The sequence below is a fragment of the Corticium candelabrum genome, chromosome 1, assembly GCF_963422355.1.
Source record: "Corticium candelabrum chromosome 1, ooCorCand1.1, whole genome shotgun sequence".
In the NCBI taxonomy this organism is placed as follows: Eukaryota; Metazoa; Porifera; class Homoscleromorpha; order Homosclerophorida; family Plakinidae; genus Corticium; species Corticium candelabrum.
Genome location: NC_085085.1, coordinates 9,497,306 through 9,515,946, shown reverse-complemented (window position 1 = coordinate 9,515,946; position 18,641 = coordinate 9,497,306). Strand labels below are relative to the sequence as shown.

The 18,641-nt window shown below is 41.7% G+C and overlaps 4 protein-coding genes across 11 annotated transcripts in view; 1 reads left to right on the top strand and 3 right to left on the bottom strand.

The window, feature by feature from the left end:
- LOC134182943 (cilia- and flagella-associated protein 43-like) overlaps window positions 1-6,454 on the bottom strand; it is a 30,179-nt gene extending 23,725 nt beyond the window's left edge. For both annotated transcript variants that reach the window (XM_062650388.1, XM_062650395.1), the window contains exons 1-7: window positions 6,398-6,454; window positions 6,095-6,345; window positions 4,382-4,478; window positions 3,929-4,099; window positions 2,636-3,095; window positions 1,853-1,981; window positions 1,665-1,787 (exon numbers count right to left, since the gene is read on the bottom strand). In XM_062650388.1, the coding sequence (XP_062506372.1) occupies window positions 1,665-1,787; window positions 1,853-1,981; window positions 2,636-3,095; window positions 3,929-4,099; window positions 4,382-4,478; window positions 6,095-6,345; window positions 6,398-6,426 (1,260 nt within the window). In that variant the 5' untranslated portion in view covers window positions 6,427-6,454. The remainder of the gene's footprint in view (window positions 1-1,664; window positions 1,788-1,852; window positions 1,982-2,635; window positions 3,096-3,928; window positions 4,100-4,381; window positions 4,479-6,094; window positions 6,346-6,397) is intronic.
- Window positions 6,455-8,808: 2,354 nt separating this feature from the next.
- On the bottom strand, window positions 8,809-9,258 carry LOC134194998 (uncharacterized). The gene has a single exon (XM_062664027.1). It carries the CDS (start codon window positions 9,256-9,258, stop codon window positions 8,809-8,811), a length of 450 nt encoding a protein of 149 aa, XP_062520011.1.
- An 837-nt stretch (window positions 9,259-10,095) lies between these two features.
- On the bottom strand, window positions 10,096-13,159 carry LOC134186010 (vitamin B12-dependent ribonucleoside-diphosphate reductase-like). 5 transcript variants are annotated; one of them, XM_062653925.1, is made up of 3 exons: window positions 13,015-13,159; window positions 11,871-12,451; window positions 10,096-11,796 (listed from the first exon to the last, which is right to left on the bottom strand). In XM_062653925.1, exon 3 carries the CDS (start codon window positions 11,742-11,744, stop codon window positions 10,368-10,370), a length of 1,377 nt encoding a protein of 458 aa, XP_062509909.1. In that variant the 5' UTR covers window positions 11,745-11,796; window positions 11,871-12,451; window positions 13,015-13,159; the 3' UTR covers window positions 10,096-10,367. The 5 variants fall into 5 exon arrangements, with proteins under 5 accessions (XP_062509909.1, XP_062509915.1, XP_062509929.1 ...); XM_062653931.1 differs by having other exon boundaries at window positions 11,898-12,451; XM_062653945.1 differs by having other exon boundaries at window positions 10,096-12,071; window positions 12,142-12,451.
- A 54-nt stretch (window positions 13,160-13,213) lies between these two features.
- Window positions 13,214-18,641, top strand: part of LOC134186047 (transmembrane protein 230-like) — a 5,547-nt gene continuing 119 nt past the window's right edge. The window contains exons 1-3 of one of the 3 annotated variants that reach the window (XM_062653968.1): window positions 13,214-13,302; window positions 13,363-13,468; window positions 18,343-18,641. The exon at window positions 18,343-18,641 is cut by the window's right edge and continues 119 nt beyond it. In XM_062653968.1, coding sequence (XP_062509952.1) covers window positions 13,234-13,302; window positions 13,363-13,468; window positions 18,343-18,461 — 294 coding nt within the window. In that variant the 5' untranslated portion in view covers window positions 13,214-13,233 and the 3' untranslated portion in view covers window positions 18,462-18,641. The other 2 variants (XM_062653957.1, XM_062653964.1) reach the window with 2 other exon arrangements.

Genomic DNA, 18,641 nt, shown 5'->3' with positions numbered 1-18,641 from the left:
GAACGTATACCTGACAACAACCACAATAAACTGTAAAAGCAGTATTAACCCAATGTGTGCATGCACTAGGGTTACAGTAATACCTCTGTGTACGGACAAATCTACCAAGCTACCAACAGATGAATAACTGGAATGCAGCGTATTCACTCATTGCTATCGCTGTGTACATTAGTGTGCCAGTTAATGTGATGATGTCTTTGCACAAGAGGTATGAAAATAGCTATTGGATGTCGACAGTCCCACTTGCCAGTCAATGTGTCCAACCCCTTCTCATACTCTTCATTGGCTCTGACTAATTAGATTCAAAGTGAATAGCAGCCAAGGGTTTAGTAATTTACTAGTAGTGCTTCTGCAGTTTAATCAGCAATAGGTTGCTGAAAACACTAATTACAAATGTTTGAAAAAGGGCTGTTCGAAGAAGCATCTCAAGACCTTAAAATTAAAAAAAACATCTGAGAAGCCATGTTTATTAGTAGACAGTGTTTCCGCTAGAAATATTCTATTAATAGCCACTTGGTTAAAGAGTCAAGTTTAACCTGGTCAGACAAGCAGGCAGCGTTTATTAATTGTCACAACAAATGCAGTACTAATCTGATATACGTTAATTATGCCCAAAGGAACGTAACCTTGGGAAGCCAAAGTCTACAAACCAGACTTTAAGCGTTTAGTGCAATCTTTCTTAGCTTTATACTAAATCTAAAAGCATCTCGATGCTTATGGAAGTCATATGCACAGAGTGCCCGCTACGTGCAAGATGAAAACAAAGCATGCACGAAAGATTGGCCTCCTAGTTGTTGGAGTTACAATGTGTCGTGCTAATTGCCATTCTTATAGCATGCTTTAGCGACTATGCCTGCAACACCTGATCTAGAGGAAGGCGTACACAGTACACTGTAACAGCTAGCCAAATCAGCAAGGAGGCATTGCCATTTTATCACCAGCAACTACTATTTGTAGCATTTGGCTATTTGGCGATAGGCCAGTGGAAACACTGTAGTAGATGTCACACACATATGCTTACGTTGCTGTGTATGCACTAATGATGTTTAGATGTTTAAAATTGCTGAGATTGCACTTTAATGCCCATTGATAATAGCGCAACAAATTTCCAGTGAATTAACCATTAACTAAGGAGTTAACCATAAAAGTATTGAGTTACATTGCACATAATTGAAATCCCAAAAGCTCCAATTACTTGATTTTGTCTTCTGTTACAATCAATTAGGTCTGAAAACTGTGTAGAAATTATGCTCTTAGGGTAAGTGCTGTTGTTGGCCTGAGTGTTAAAAGACAAAAGAAATTTCATAGCATGTACTTCAGCTCTGTAAGTGTCTTGATTAACCAATAATAGTACAATAACTGGCTCTGTCCCAAACAACAGCGCAGAAGATGATCATTCACAGGAAAAGTGGCTAGACTTCTAAAAGTACAGTAGCTTAATTAAGCACCTGGGTGCATTGACAGTCAATAAATTACAGTATATTTAAGGGTTTCCAGGCAGCTCCAAACTTATTTGAAACCTGTTGAAGTTCGATATGCTTTCATCCACCATAAACAATACAGTATACACTTACATGTACTCTATGGAAAATGTATGACATTTTGACATGTATTTTACACATAACATATGACGAAACTGCTGCAATATAAATGTATATACTTACTACACAGTACTTGTCTCCAGACAGCAAAATATCAACTCCTACAAACTTCCCTCTGGAATGATCAAACACTGTTGAAGGAACTCTCTCTACCTCAACTGATCCTTGGAGCCAATTTAGACTTCCCTGGAACAAGAAAACAGTACACATTAGATTCCTCTAGCATCAACACTTTCAGAATGTTTACATACCGCTGACGACCCAAAGTAAACTTTGTCAAAGTTAGGAGAAAAGAGTAGACTAGAAACCTGTCCACCAACACAGCAGAGTGCCTCACTGTCTCCTCTAGGTTCCAGTAAAATACGACGAATAACACCATCCTAGGAGCAGTTTACACATTGTTAGAGCAATTTCACACATTGCTAGATCATGTAATCATTCCGGACAAAAGTGCTTGCTGAAGCAACCGCATGTTCAGTACTGGTTGCAACAAGCAAAGTCTATTTAATTAAAAATAGATAGATTGTATTGTATGTTCTTGGATACTGCTGGTCATTAATTTTAATATTCACACCATTATACCAAACTTTGTAATTTCAAAAAAACTCAATTTGTCATCGTCGAATTCAAACATATTAGACAAAACTGCCACATGAAAAGCTACAAAGCTCATCCAATCATGATAAAATTTCACCTCAAAAACCTTTAACAGAATATGCACGCTAGAACTCACATTCTTTTGGCTACCAAAGAAATGAAGATATCGATTTAATCAAATACGACAAGACAACAAGAGCCAGACCATGTCATGAGTGAAGTTATACAAAGTGCAATGTAGCATACAATGCCCATGATAACATTACATGCACACAAAAATCACCAAAACCAAACAACATAAAACTAAAAAAAAATTAGTTCATAGCTTTACTGATCAAGCAGCATTCCAACTGAAAGCACAGAAAATTCAAGCTTAATAAGTACTACAATTGTAGTGTAAGCAAAGTATGAGAAACTTGTTCTCGTCATAAACTTACCTTTCCTCCAGTAAATACACCAATCCTGTTAACTGCTATGCAATTTTCAGATATATCTCCTTGCTCTTCATTAGGGTTATCCTTCTCCTCCTCTACCTCCTTCTCCTTCTTCCCTCCCTGTTGCTCATTATCATCACCATCATCATCTCTTTCATGATGCCTCCTGGATAGCTCAGGGTTGACGAGTAGCACAACTATCATCCTTTCAACGTCCACCTTCATAACTTGACCACCATTACAGCAGCAGTACACAGAATTATTATCCCCCCAACAGTGGTCACTGATAACGACTGGATGGCAAGTTTCCAGGTCATTGTAAAAACCAAACTCTGACAAAACATCACCAAGGCCAAATGGGTAGTATGGCTCTTCTCCTGGCAGATCCTGAATAGTCACTTCAGGTTGAGATTTTCGTGCCTTCATTCTGACCCGTTCTGTTTCATCAGGAAGACCAACTTCACTGCACAAAACACAAGAGATTTACAAGCACAAACATTATAACACAAATAAAATATGCAATTTTGTTTATTTGCAAATAGTCGAAGAGACAATTAAGTCTCAATTAAACGTAACTTATGTTGCATCTATCTTTCACCAATTTAATTAACAACTTTTACATGTAAAATAGTAAATATTCATACATATATCATCCACAGAAATAACTCATTTGAGGGTTTTAATACAGACAAGGCGACTTCTAGGCTGTTAATTATTCTTAAGAGATGCCTTAAATAGTCCTTGTACCCATAATTTTCTTGGTGCATAATTCATATACAATATTAAAAACTATTAAAATAACTTAACTACTTAACAATAATTCAAATATTATACTTGCTTAATTATTACCCAGGGCTCGAGTAAGCCCCCAGTCCTAACTTTGGCTGAGGCTCTAAGATTTTCACACCTCTTAGTCATTTAATTAGTCTTAATTGGCACTTTCCAAGTCTGATGAATCTGACTCCAAGTTACAAGGTTTTAATGACTCAGATACCAGCATACAGAACATTAGGTTTTTATATTTACACAGTGGCAGTGGTTTGAAGCTCTGGTTTAATTAGTAGTTGCACAACAGCATGCCACTTAAGTTAATTGATCAATGAGATTCTGCCACTTTGCACCTTTAGGTGTCAGGCTCTTGAAAAAGGCCCCATCACTACCATGAGGTGTGAAGTAATAATCAAGCAAGTACAGTACCTAAATACTGAATAACAAACAAACGTATCTTAAATTTACCAATGGTCTATTGCAACTAAGTTCAAAAACTCATTGACAGTCAGTAGTTAGTTAGCACACCTTGACACAAGAACATAAGTTTCACTGCATTTTTCTACTTCCCAGATAACCATGCAGTCTGGTCCAGTTGAAACAAGCTGATACCAATTTGACGGATTGCTTGATACTTTGCAAACATTAGGCCATGCCCGACAATCTGTCTTACACAGTTGAGACCCTGTTGTACAGTCCCTGCAATACAGAACTTTATCTCTAAACAGTAATAGAAGCGTGTACAAATTATGTAATAGTGTAATGTACACATGCGACTGCATACAATGACATGCATGCATGCCACTCACACTTGGTCATATGTCCCACATGCATGCACATGTCCAAGCGTTCACACTCACACACACACACACACACACACACACACACACACACACACACACACACACACACACAAACACACACACACACACACACACACACACACACACACACACACACACACACAAACATATACCATACCAGACACACAGTGTGAAGTCTGGAATTCCTCCAAGACTAACTAAACGACATCCGTCATAAGTAAATGAGAGATGACGATAGCTCAATTCAGCTCCTCCTAAAAACAAAATATGAAAATCGTCAATTAACATTTCTCATGCTGACAGTTAATTAAATCCACGTAACTCAGTCAAACAAGTCATTCAGTATCCAATGCTTTGAAGTTTGATGAGTAAAGGCTGGTTTACAGTAACTCGCACTAGCTGAGTGTCAGCCCAGCATATAATGTAAACTTAGTCAAACGCTCAAACTTACTGATTTATACTGCATGTCTGAGCACAACCAGCAATGCCCTATCAGCTGAGAAAAGTGTCTGGTGTCAAAGGCTGTTGCTAACGCAGGCCAAGCAAGTACAGTCGCGTGTCACTTATCCCATGTTCAATTATCACGTCCGATATCCAACAGGCCAACCTTGCCATATGATATGACAGATGATATGACAGGTGATATGACAGATAACGCATCCTGCATATTATATAAATTTACAATCAGTCCTGAGAAAGTATAATTTTTGTCACTAGATCAATAAGACATTCGGTTCGTTTAAAGTCACATCTACATTCAGTATACATAATGTGGAAAAATGCCGTATGATATGAACAACAGCTGAGTACGTAACAGCTTCAGCTATCCACCATATTCCCTTATCCAACAGGGTCCTGTCCCAAGGTGGTCGGATAAGTGACACGCAATTGTACAACCACTGCTGTTTCTGTATGCCTTCTTACCAAGATTCCCTGCTTTTACTTGTTCTCTGCTTGAGACAACTGGATCACATGAGTGAAAGCGCGACAGATGATTGATAGTTAGAAATCGAACAATTTCCGGTTTACATTACGTTGACGCTCGAATAAAGCTCAAGTCTAGTCCAACATATTAACGCTGGTCAGAATGTAGCGTCTCGGCGAAAGGTGTTATTATGTTACAGAAGGACACTGACATTACGTTAGTGATAGGCTGGGCTGATGCTCAGCTTGCGTAAGTTACTGTAAACCAGCCTTGAGTTAATAAGTAAACCAATGTTACTGTTAGTAAATCGATCACTACTAATATGGCACTACTACATAACAATAGTAATATTTTACAGTATCATTATATATTCCCCATACATGACATAGCAAAATAACAGCAATTACAATGACAACAACCATGCACCACCACCACAACAATAAAACCACTATGGCCTAGTGGATGTAGAGTTCTGGTTCTCTGACCATGATCGCCTGAGTTCAATCTCAGGTAGCGACAGCAATATGACGAAATGAGTCTGTTGTTATATTTCACTGTTTTTCTGACCATGTCTCAGTCTGTGAGAGTAGACTCATTTCCATCAACGGGGATCGAGTTTCTGTGATCTGATGTGGGAACTGCATGTTGGCAATGACAATCAGTTCTTCTGGTGGTCATTGATATCTAATTAAGTGTCACCATGTTTTCAAAACCTCAGACGTCACAGCTTCTAAAACCCCAATATATTTGTGTCTGTGGATGCACGGGCATGCATGCATGTGTGTGTGTGTGTGTGTGTGTGTGTGTGTGTGTGTGTGTGTGTGTGTGTGTGTGTGTGTGTGTGTGTGTGTGTGTGTGTGTGTGTGTGTGTGTTGTACGTGTCGTCTTGTGTCCACGTAAAATTACCTAAAACGATATCAGTACATAGCACAACACGTAGCTTACCACTGCATGTACAACGAAGATCAAACTGAGGAAAACCAACTACAAAGATGTTTGGCGGCAGTGAGTGATCGCTGTAGGCGAACAAACCACTGTGGTGAGTTGCAACACAGCCCATGCCCTCTCCAACACTCTTGTACGCGCTGCAGCACGATCCATCATCTCTAATAAACGTTACGGTGCTTCCAGAAGGAACACAAATAATATCTGACGATACAAAGCCGATTGGGCCGCCGTTGTAACCAGCTCCCCAACTGTAAAACATACGATAACTTTATAACACATTGAATTCTTCGATGTGAATACCTAAGTTCCAGGTGTCCAACATTGTCCATCTCAGTGATGATACCGTTGACTCCGTTGCTGCAGTAACGGCAAGTTGATAACAACCTTGGCATACACGTGAGCCTACGATCTCGGTCTACTACACCATATACCAGTAGTTTGCAGTGTTGTTCTGATCAGATTATGAAAAAGCTGGTTTGTAGCATGTTTTCGTCACTAGCGTTTTTACAGTAATACCTTTTTGCGTACCTACGCAAGTTTGAGTCTGTTTACGCAAGTTGCGAGTGAACGAGCCCATTTGTCGTACATGCAGTGTGCACCGGCGTCGCGTGGTCGGCAAATCACACTGCAAAGCCACCCCATTTTCCATTTATATTTTGCATGACCTCGTCTGCTGGCCTCGGCTACCAGATTCTCTCTCGCGGTTGCCGCTCAGCGCGCCAGTCGATCGTCATTCCCCGGATAATGAAAAGATTGACTATCCGGGGAATGACGAGGGCGGAGAGGCCGGGTTGAGTCTACGCACAACTAGGCATTGTCGCTTCCACAGCTATATATGCAGAAAAACTACGATAAAAGTGTTACGAAATTTTTTATGTAGAAGCTATTTGTAAAATCTAGCTAGAATCGTACAAAGCGACAGTCGTTTCGCATGACCGCAAAGTCCCTAGTTACTAAAAAGTTTGTAGTCGTCAAAGTACCGCAACACATGTACGGGACACAGGTGTGGCTACGCAGTGCTAGAGTCCTGTATAAGCGTCGTAAACGAAAAAAACGATTAATTTCTCGTTAGTTAGCATTGGCAGACAGGTGAGTTCTGTTGTTTATTTCTTGCCAATCGCAAACATAAATTACTTATAATGTTGTAGAAGTGCGGCACACCGGAAGTGAGTCAACCGAACTGTGTAATCTTCGCTTGCTGTTGTTCTCGATTTCTTTGGTGTGATTGGTAGGACTCTGGATTATTAAAGAGCTCTAGATTATAATACACGGACGTCGGAAACAAATGTAAAGTGTATGACCTAGGGCGCGATAAGCCAATCGCGTTTGGAGACTCGTGAAATACCAATTAAACAATTGTAGATCCCGCTTAAAACTAGAACACAACAATACGCATGCGCATAAACGTAATACCCCGTCTAATCCACTGCGTTACACTCCCCTCTATCTAATCTAATGTCCCTAGGTTACCTAACACTCCAGCTAATTAACAACTTGATGACTCTTAATAGTACGTATAGTCGGGTAGCTTGGCGGACTTTACTACTCGTCCTGAACTAGTTGTGATCTCGTCGGAAAGGCTGCCATGTTCCTGATTAGCATTCCCGTTGGCCGTGGTACTTCTGTTTGTCGCTTGACCTCAGCTATCGCTAATTCATCCTGTGAGTCATCTGGAGGGCCGCTGACTGAGTTCACCTTAGGTGTAACATTCTCACACTCAGCCTCGGCTTCAAATCTAGGGTCATGGTTGGAACGAGGTCCCGGAATCAGCTGATCGGCATGCCGTCTCCAAACTGTCTCGTTAGCACTGACTCGGTATGACACAGGCCCTGTTTGAAGGCAATCTCTCCTTGTGCCCTGGCCGATAATTCCGGACCAACACTTGCTGTACCTCGTCAAAGACCGATGAGGTTTGTTTTCATCACTAAACAGCTTACGATTCACCGTCCTACAAACATCAGGTTTCAAGAGATACAAATTCGTCCGAACATTGCGCCCGAACATAGGCTGCGATGGGGCTTTGGTCCGTGGTGGCCTGTGGAGACACGCGGTACGCTAGTAAGAATTCGTCAAATTTGTGTTGCGTTGGCTTGTTGCTTTTGTTTGCCTTCAGTACCGTTTTGAAACTGCGCACCAAACGTTCCGCGAGACCGTTGGTTGCCGGGTGATACGAAGCTCCGGTGATGTGCCGTATGCCGTTGCCTTTCGTAAAAGATTAAAATACTTTCGACGTAAACTGGGGCCCATTGTCGGTCACTAGTTGCTCCGGGATACCCATTCTAGACATGACCGTTCGCGGCTGTTTGACTGTTTCCTCCGCTGTTGTATTTCTCATTTCTATGATTCCCGGCCATTTTTTGTGGGCATCAGCAATTACCATGTGCATCCTGCTGTCGATGGGGCCACCGAAGTCTACATGTAGGTGCTGCCAGGGCAGTGCTGGGTACTCCCATCTATGTAGGGGAGCCTTCTCCGGGGTACAACTGGTTTCATGGCGACCTTGACATCTGAATGATGGCTTGTGTTGTTTTGGGTGATTGGTGGAGGCCCCGTGCTGAGGCAATGTGTCCGCAATATTCGATGGAGTTTTGCAAAAAGTGACGCGACACTTGTCTTGATCAATTAACCTTGAGGCCTTATTCTTGAAGGCGTTGTAGTACCGAATCCAAGATTGTGAGGTGTTCTTCAGTGGTTCGGCGGTAATGATAATGTCATCGAGATAACACTGTACTCCCTCTATACTCTGTAGTATTTGGTCCTAGTTCGTTGCCAGATTGCTGGCGCAGAGGCGACGCCGTACGGTAATCGCTGATATTGATAAGGTCCTTTTGGCGTGTTGACGACCATATATTTCTTTGAGTCTTTTCGAGTTCCTTCAGATAAGCTGGCTGGAGATGGAGGACGCTAAATTGTCTTCCTCCACTCAAGCGCGCGAATATGTCATCGATCCGTGGCAAAGGGTAAGAGTCAATGTCTAGCTGTGGATTCATTGTCATCTTGAAATCACCAATGATACGAACGGTATTGTCCCGCTTCATAGGGGTTACTATGGAAGCGGTCCACTCACTGTGTTGAATTCGCTTCACCAGACCGTTGCGTTTGAAGGTATCTCGTTGCTGTTCCACCAGTGGCCTCCGTGCTAAGAGTACTGGTCGGGCCATCCAGAACCGCGGTCTACTGTTCTCTTTTAAGACAATTCTAGCTTTGACTACTTCGATCGCACCTAGTCCTAGTGAGAACACATCCGCATGTTTGTTTAGGACACTGTCTAGATTCCTCTTGGTTTCTAGATGTAGCAGTGGCGATCGTAATTGTGTTTCTCGAAGCCATTCACGTCCAAATAGAGCCGGTCCTTTTCCCGGTAACACGTAAAGTTGGATGCAATCTCACCTGATCTTGATACTCCACCCTTACCTTACAAACACCAATAGGTCGTACCGTCTCCCCTGTATACGTTCGTAATTCAAGAGTTATTGGTTCCAGGTTCACTAACAGGCGGAGCTGTATGTCAAATTCGCTTTTGCTTATCGTTGATACAGCTGCCTCTGTGTCAAGTTTCATTTTCCAAGGGTACTCTTCAATGATGCATGACATGTATTGCAATGGCCTTGTTGGGTGTCATCATGATCATGAGTAAGCAAAAACTACCTCACTTGCCAGATCGCAAACGGATTTGCAAAAGTCGCTGGCACAGAAAATTTCAATTCCTACACTGAGCGAGAGGGCTTCAAACCCTCCCCCCATCCCCGCTTCCCACGCCAGTGTTGGCGGATAGTGGTACACTATAATACTTTAGGCAAAACGACAACGCATGCAGTTACAGTCGAAAGTCGATTTACAATAAAAGTTGGAAAGCGAGTTAAATAAACTAGCGAACGTCTAGAGAGATAATCATCTTATTTATAGAATGGGTCACGGCCTGATTGCTCACGACTAAAGTGCCTTACAATTCAAACGATTCAGCTTTTCTGTAATAGCATACGTATAAACGACTATAATTTATATAAACAGGCCAGCTTCCGCGCATTTCCAATATCCTATACAATAATTGACAATGTGTCTGCATAAACACACATTAACAAAACACATACCTTGCGTGCCAATTTTCAATAAAAAAAATAATGAAAAAATGGAAGGTATGCACACAAAAGCAAAAACAAGCAATTTGAGTATACAATGCATGCATGATACCAACAATTGATCGACATTTGCGTGCGAAATTAGTCTGTTGACCGTGATGGTCCATCATTAATCAAACAGTTAATAATAATTAATTCCAAAGAGCAGTAGAATCTTGGAGAATGAACGGTTTTGCACACTCGGTGCTACAAGCGGCAGCCTCCACTGTGGCATTGTCTCTATAAACGGTCACTCCTTTGCAATCAAACTTCCATGCCATCTGAAACACTTCCTCGACATCTGAAGGAGTCGAGGTACTCGGCAAGTTTACCGTTTTGGACACGGCAGCGTCGATGTGTTTCTGCCACGCCGCTTGCATTCGGATGTGATCGAGTGGTGATATGCGATGAGCCTCGTTGAACTCCGGTTCGATGCCGTACGAGACCCCGATCAGGGGTGCCGTGCCTCCTGTGGGAGGAAGAGCCAAGCAAGTGACGTTTCGTCTTCCAGCACACGCGGCCGTTGCACATCCCTTCTCATTAGCCAAGGCTCGACTGCAGCGGTCGGCTGTTTTTCTCATTACGTAAGCTACCGAAGACGCAAGGTCCAATGCTTCGCTGGACGAATAGTCAATGCCGAGTGACTTCAAGGTTGTGGCCCATCCCATAACGCCCAGTCCAATCCGACGCAACTTATTGGTGACGTCTCGCATAGCTGACGAGGGAAGAGAGTAATGATCTATGACGCAATCGAGAAATCGGACCGCAAGATCAACATCTCTCGCTACACCTCCTAGGTCGAATTTGCTGTCGCAAACGTATGCCGTAAGATTTAGGTTTCCCAGAGTGCAGACTTCTCGCTCGTGCAAAAAGAGCTCTCCACAAGGCGCGGTAGCCGTCATCTCTTCCATATTCCTGCCTCTCGCGCGCTCGCTGTTTATTCTGTTCGTGAACAAAATGCCAGGATCGCCGCATTCCCATGCACACAGTGCAGAAAACTTAGACAACGGTTCTCTGAAGAACGAGCTGTTGTCCACAAGTAGAGAAAGATTGAAGTTCCGGAGACCGTGACCTGGCTGTGTTTTGCAGCTCACAAATTTTCTGGCAGCTGGATGTTTCCAATGCAAAGTCCCCATTAGACCAGGTGTCCTCCCGCTGCCGTCAGCCTGTGGTTCAGAAGCTGCTTTTCTTAGCATTCTTTCCAGATCGTCCTCAGACTTGGCCTCGTCAAAATTCGTTCCAATTCCAACTGTCTGTTGAAGGAGAGGTTTCCTCTCTGGTGAGTCGAACCTGAGCACTGTGCAATTAGGCAGTATAGCACCCGTTTGGGGATTAGCAGTTGCGAGAGTTCGTCCTGCAGGAATGAAACGTGGAGTTGCTCCGGGACGAGCTCCCGTGAGCTCAGAAATAGAATCAAGGTGAAGACCCCAGCTAGTGAGATCGCTCTTAAGTGTTAGAACTACTCGACGGATTATGTCAGTGTAAGATAACTCTCCGGCTTGAGCATACCGAGCCAACAGCTTGTTCATTATTGCATCAGTATATTCTCAGTGTTCCTAACCCTGTGAGTAGCCGGTTGATCTAGGGCGGCACGTGATCCACAATATCAGACTTGCGTCAATCGTCAGAGAATAGACGACAGACGCAAAACTCACCGTCAACGAATTAGACTGATTTCAAACCTGCTGCCTCCGAGACTGCAATGATGTGCACTCACTGGACGTCGGTTTGCAGGTTGCTTTTCCGGTTTCGGCGCAAACGACAGTTTGGAGTCCGAGCCTAGTCTCGCTAGCCACGCCCCTTTCTTTTTAGAGTCTGGTGTCATTTATTCAGTCTCATTGCTAGTTCTGTAACAACTATGCAGGTATATAGTCAATAAAGTATCTGTGCTGACCTGTTACGTTTGTTTTGGTAGTCAATAAAAACCTTATTGAGAGCTCCATAGTCCTTTTCTGCAAAAGCACCGTCTCCAGGTCCAGGATGGAAGTACGTCACTACAAGTATGAAAAGAAAGACATAATACCAGAGGAATAATACGGCTATTTGCATAAGGCATACCCACGTTTACCCAGAAAAACCACAAGAGTTTTCTTGGCTGACAAATAGCCTTTGTTGTTGGCCGTTCTAAGAAGAGAACAGTTCTGGCAAGCATTTTTCTTCCACTGATATTACCGCACAGAAATGAGACTCTGCTATTTATATAGCATGAATCGCCTTTGTCTTGATCCAGCAAACTCTGGAAAATGGCAGTTTTAAATACTAAAAGAAATTGAGAATCTTCATACTTCAATCCAAGTTCATGACGAATTAAATGCCAACAAATCAATGCTGTCAAGAGACCGCAGCGTAATGCCAGTTTGGTAGGTAAGTTATAAATAATTAAGCTGCATGAGAAAAAGAAATGTGTATCTCCACACAGCTGGAAAGAGCTTACGAGTTTCCACTACTGATCATGATAGTCATACCCAATTCATTGAATGCATGCAGCACTCATAGGCACAGCAAGGAAATTAATAAAGTTGCAAAAATAAAGCTTCTTCAAAGTCTAGCGGTGTCTCAGTAAACTGTCTTCTAGCTAGAAGTAAACAGCAGGCTACAAACGTCAAGCCACCAGTGTTTCTCTGAATTCCAGTAAACTTACTAGCTAGAGCCTAGTAGCTAATCTGCTATACAACAATAAACAACACCATGCATCCCTAGAAGCAGTTTGAAAATATGGTTACATATGTTTCTGAGTAAGTCCCCTTTTTCAGTTGCCGCTACTATACTCTCATGTAAAAATAATGTAAGATTACTTACCTAGACTTTGTATAGTTTATATAAATATAGATATTGGGCCTCAAGTTTCCATATCTGACGACGAAATATTGTAGTCCTTTGCGGCAGTAACGCTAGTTGAAGAGTCAGAAGACATGATATGACGTAAAATAGATCCATTGCAGTAGCTTGGTTGGATACCCAGAGCATTGTATGCGCGTTCAGCTTAGACATACGGGCATTTATAGAGATCGTTACAGTATGAGTGGGAGAAAAGGCAAGTACGACTACCATCGTCTTAGAGAAGAACGGACGTACACAGATGCTCAGGTTATAAAGCACTTTCAGCACTTCTGTTGTGTAGTCTAGAAAAGCTTAGTTATTGTGCAGTTTAGGAAACCAGCAGTCAAAGTGCCAGTAAAGGCTATTGGTCTTGCTGTTATGCTGTTTCTAGTGGGATCTGTTCTACTTATTCTTGGCTCATTACTTGCTACAGGTGTAGTAGGAATCTCAGTAAGTATTTAAAAGTGAATTAATTGAGTTAACCCTTTTTATTTAATTAATTAATTAATCAAAACGTGTATGAAGAGGAATGAATCAATTTGTGACCTTTTTGGAGGTACATTTCAAGAATCAGTGGAAAGAATGAAGAAATTTAGAATTGAAGTATTTACAAAGGGTGTTTCATCCAATAAATGGCTTAGTAAAAGGACTTCTTTTTCTGGTGGTTGGCAAAAAGTTACAATTAGGAATGTCATTGTAAGGGTTGAAGGGAGGTTTGTCTTGTATGTTACTGTATTTAGCTGTGTGTGTGTGTGTGTGTGTGTGTGTGTGTGTGTGTGTGTGTGTGTGCATGTTCGTGTGTGTGTGTGTGTGTGTGTGTGTGTGTGTGTGTGTGTGTGTGTAGCCTTGCACCAGACGCAGTGTGGGTTGTAGCCCCGGATGCGCTACCATCACCACTACGTCTGGTATGGTACCGCCTTTCTGGGCGGGAGTAAGTATGTAATCAAATTCTTTAGCGCGTGTCATATTAATGTTATTAGCTAGGAATTGAGCTTTCGATTGGACTTTGACGTTGTTCTAGCCTCTGTACTTGTCGATATTGCGATTTTAGGCCGCTATCAAGCATTAGTAAGAGATTGCAGCTACTTTAGAGAGCGCAGCGGTGAAATGGCAGATCAGAAATGGCACTTGCAGTGCATAACATGCCTTTGAACACATATACAGGTTCTCAGTTGAAGCTGCAATGCATCATATGCCTCTACTGCAATGCATTGGACTGCTGCCTACGTACTGCACGCTAATTAGCGAAGATCTCACACGGCAGTCGTTTCCTGTAATCTACTACACCGACAAAGTACTCTTGTAACTGACACTAATCATGTCCCTAGGGATATGATTAACGGTGACCGAAAAGGGCGGTACCGTACCAGACGTAGTGGTGATGGATGCGCATCCGGGGCTGCAATCCACGCTGCGTCTGGGGCGAAGCTAGTGTGTGTGTGTGTGTGTGTGTGTGTGTGTGTGTGTGTGTGTGTGTGTGTGTGTGTGTGTGTGTGTGTGTGTGTGTGTGTTATGTTAGTATGCCCCCAATGGAACTGCATTACTGTGGTGATATGATAGAAATATATATTATTACATTATTTATTATTAATTCTTATTGTTTTGTTTGAGTTCCAAATTTTGGATGAATTTGTCCGTTCAAATGTCATACAAATGTTCAACTGTGAAGTGAAATCGTGTTAATGGCAGTTGTGAATAATGGTAAATGCTGCTGCTGCTATGCATTCATGTATTGCATGGAAGGGTTAATTTAGCTTTGTTTACTTTGTACAGGCCCGTAGGAAGCATTTTGAAAATGGTGCGGTCTAGTGTGCACTAAGAGCACGTGGTCCAAGGATAGCACGTTAAGAGGGTGTGGTCCACATGTATCGCGCGAAAGGAGCTTTCTTCCAGTATAGTCGTATATATTGTTTACTTTCATTTACCAACAAATGCTGTAATGCAAACTATCCAAAGTAGTGACGAAGATCTTCATTGATGACAAAGCGTTTGCATTGTTTCAGCCTGTGCTCACTGTTGACAAAAACATGTGCAACAACATTCAGTCTCATTTGTTTATCGGTAAGACAACTCTCGAGCAACTTCCGTTTGTCACGTTTGTGAGGAAGTAGTAGGAGCACAAACAAAAAGGATGTTTTTACATATATGTATAGGTGTATATATATTAGTTAGTTATTTAATTAGCCAATTGTCGACTAGTGGAAGTACAAAATTTGAAATATGGTCCAAAACCGGACCAACCGGACCGGTTTCTATGACCCTGTTGTAGAGAATGTACTAGACCTGTTGTATGCACGCACACACACACACACACACACACACACACACACACACACACACACACACGCACACACACACACACACACACACACACACACACACACACACACACACACACACACCTGAAACACACACCTGAAACACACAACCTGAAACACAAGCGTCATTACTGATGATGCTGTTTCGCTAAATAACGATGACATTGAACAGAGATGTATGAAAGAATCTGTCACAGTAGTTGTCTTGACCTTAGACTCTCACACTTGTGTCTCCTGGTCTCCTAAAGCTCTTGTACAGTTTGAACGAACAAGTTGTTTGTTTCTGTCATAAATGAGCAGATATCTTCCAGTCTCTTGTTTTTCCCTTTCTCCTGTAACGTAGGCTGTGTTTTCACTACCGCTTGAACCGAAGTTGTTTAATCTAAATTGGATTAAGTAAGGATTGACCTGCTTCCATATGCACTAAACCAGTTATACTCTAAACCTAAACCACTTTTTCTAAACCCGTTTTGTAGTAAGTTTAGCAAGTGGTATAGCTTTAACTGTCAAATGATGGTAACGTGTGTGCTTGAAAATGGTTGCTGACAACACGATTTTGATGGTTTTACTATTATTTTGTTGATATGGGATTATGTCGTAAGATGGAAGCGTCATCAAATAAATGACAGAAATTAGCAGCTACTGCATCTACCTAGATGCTGAATTTGGAGTCTCAGTGACATTTGACTATTGCTACTAAGAAGCACAATGTAATACACGTGTCACAGCAAGCGTCATTCCAGGAATACTATGCTATTGCAATACAGACATGTCCGGAAACAGTTGTCTTCTTGAACTGGTTTAGCTTAGGAACTCTTTTAGACTAAGTATAGGTTATAGACCGCTGAGGAGTGTATAAACGAAATACACCCCGCTCCGCCCACGAGTTGGCACGAGGGCGAAGCCCAAGTGCTAACGAGCTGGGTGCAGTGGGGTGTATTCGTTTATACACTTGCCAGAAGGTCTATAACCGGCTTGTAGCACCCAGCTGAGGCGTTGATATCCTTTCATGAATAATTCACATCTTGATAAACCAGTAGCCCCAGGCAGTTATTTGGCCCGATTTATTGACCGGTCAATATGTAGCGGAAGTGGGATATGTCACCTATTGTTAGCGAATAGTGGACACTGATTGGCACAGACGAAGCTAGGGTACTACAAACTAGTTTAATGTTGAGCTAGTGGAAACACGCACATAGTGTCTCTTCTTTTCAGCATGCTTGTGTGCAAGTGTCATACCATGTCTTTTTGTTTTTATTCAAGTCATACCAATTTGCCTAGATAATAGGCAAGTTCATGTGTGTAGTTAGTCTGTCTTTCCATCGCAGTTTCACACCTTCCAAAGGTCTTACTGTACGAAATCGACCAAAAAGGATATGCTTGGCCATTCTGCTTTTGGCTATGCAACCGATGTGCCCAACCAACCACACAGAGTCCTACACATGCACATGCACACACACACGCGCACACACACACACACACACACACACACACACACACACACACACACACACACACACACACACCTCTTGGCCATACTTACAATGGGTTTAGGCATGCAGAATTGAATCCCAAGTGTGACGATTTTGAGCTTGTTTAAAAGTCCAGTTGTGTGATTTGAAGTCTGTTTAGGTAGTATCTAGCCAGCATTGTGTTATTTCCAAGGGCTGCTAATTTTGTTTGTAAATGGTCTACAGCAGAGTTGTTTGCTTGAGGTCAATTGTCTGTACCTCACCTACCGTAACCTCTGTCTTTCTATCTGTATCTCTATAGGGTCTTATGTAGCTGTGGTGAGAGTTCTTATTCTATTTAACATCTCAATTGTTTGACTTCCTAATGTTTTAATGTTTCACAGCTTAAGTGTCACATCTGTGTAAATAATGGAATTGATAAAACTTGGGTCAGTAAAATTAATGGATTACTAGGTCAGTGAAAGGGATTATGTCAAATCCGTTTGTTTGGAAGAACATAATGGAGGGAGTGTTGTTGCCAGCAATCAATTCTGGAAGTGCAACATGGAAGCTATCATCTCGGAAAGTATGTGACAGAATCCACCAAGCATGGAGAAGAGGGTACAGACAAGGTCTAGGAATTCCTAGCCAATGTTCTCTAACAGATATCTTTGGTCCAACAACTTTCAAAGAAGCAGAAGACCTGCTTATTAGACAGCAACTATTGTCCATTTGGAGAGTCCGTCATTCTGCTAATGATATTGTTTCAAACTTTATCATTCAACCGGAAACCCAAGAGCAGAACCATTATTGGAACCGTATTGTTATACCAGGCAGGAGAAACATGAAGGATCATGTCACACAGAGAATACAAGAGTTGGTTGATCCAATGAGTGCTTGTAATTGTTGTTAGTATTTTTCTTCTTCTTTTTCTTGTGTATGTCTGTCTGTTGTGACTACGTAATTTTGTCGTTATTGTGTATGCCTTTGGGTACTGTACCATCTTGGTAAGAAACAAAATACATATTATTATATTAATTATTATTAAAACAGAGATCAGAATACCTTTTAATAGTCTGATGACTTTTGAGAAGCTTTTGTTGCTTATGTATTTTACTGTCACAACTTCCTGTCTTACTAACAATACCATCAAGATAGCAAAAATTGTCAACTTTCTGTAAGCAATGGCCATTAATAGATTATCAATGCCAACAGTGAGGACATTAGTCTTTTCAATGCCAGTACTTGTACCCCATTTAATACAGATTTATGCAAAGCATTGACAGATTATTGGAGGCAATGAGATGACTTTGAAATGAGGGCCAAATCGACTGCATACATTTCTGCTATAAGTTTGGTACACACACAAACAAACAAACAAACAAACAGACAACACACACCAGCAATGATTATTAAATTACAAGTGTAATAATTTTATTTTCATTGCCTCATCTGTAATTATACGTAATAGTATAGTACAGCTAAGTTTTTGTGTAACACTCCACAGTTGTCATGTGTTCTGTATTGCTGTTGCTTAGGATCACTGGCGTGGCTACACTCTGATTGTGATTGGCAGTTTGACGTTTATTCCGGGATCATATCATTCTTGGTTGGCATACAACACGTACATGGGACGACGAGGTTTTTCATACAGTGACATTCCATCAATGGATTAGACAGTTTGTGCTTGCTTGTAACATTAACATTAGCGTACTTGGAATTAGTGAGGTATGGCAATGAACAGTGAACATGTACGGTCAGGGATAATATGCCATACAAGACTGAAAATTTTTGAATAACTATATGTATGGCTAGGGCGTGTGTTTACTGCAGGTGT

Excerpts from the sequence above, each read along its gene's own strand:
- LOC134186010 (XM_062653919.1), bottom strand. The coding sequence starts at position 11,744 with ATGAACAAGCTGTTGGCTCGGTATGCTCAAGCCGGAGAGTTATCTTAC.
- LOC134194998 (XM_062664027.1), bottom strand. The coding sequence starts at position 9,258 with ATGGCCCGACCAGTACTCTTAGCACGGAGGCCACTGGTGGAACAGCAA.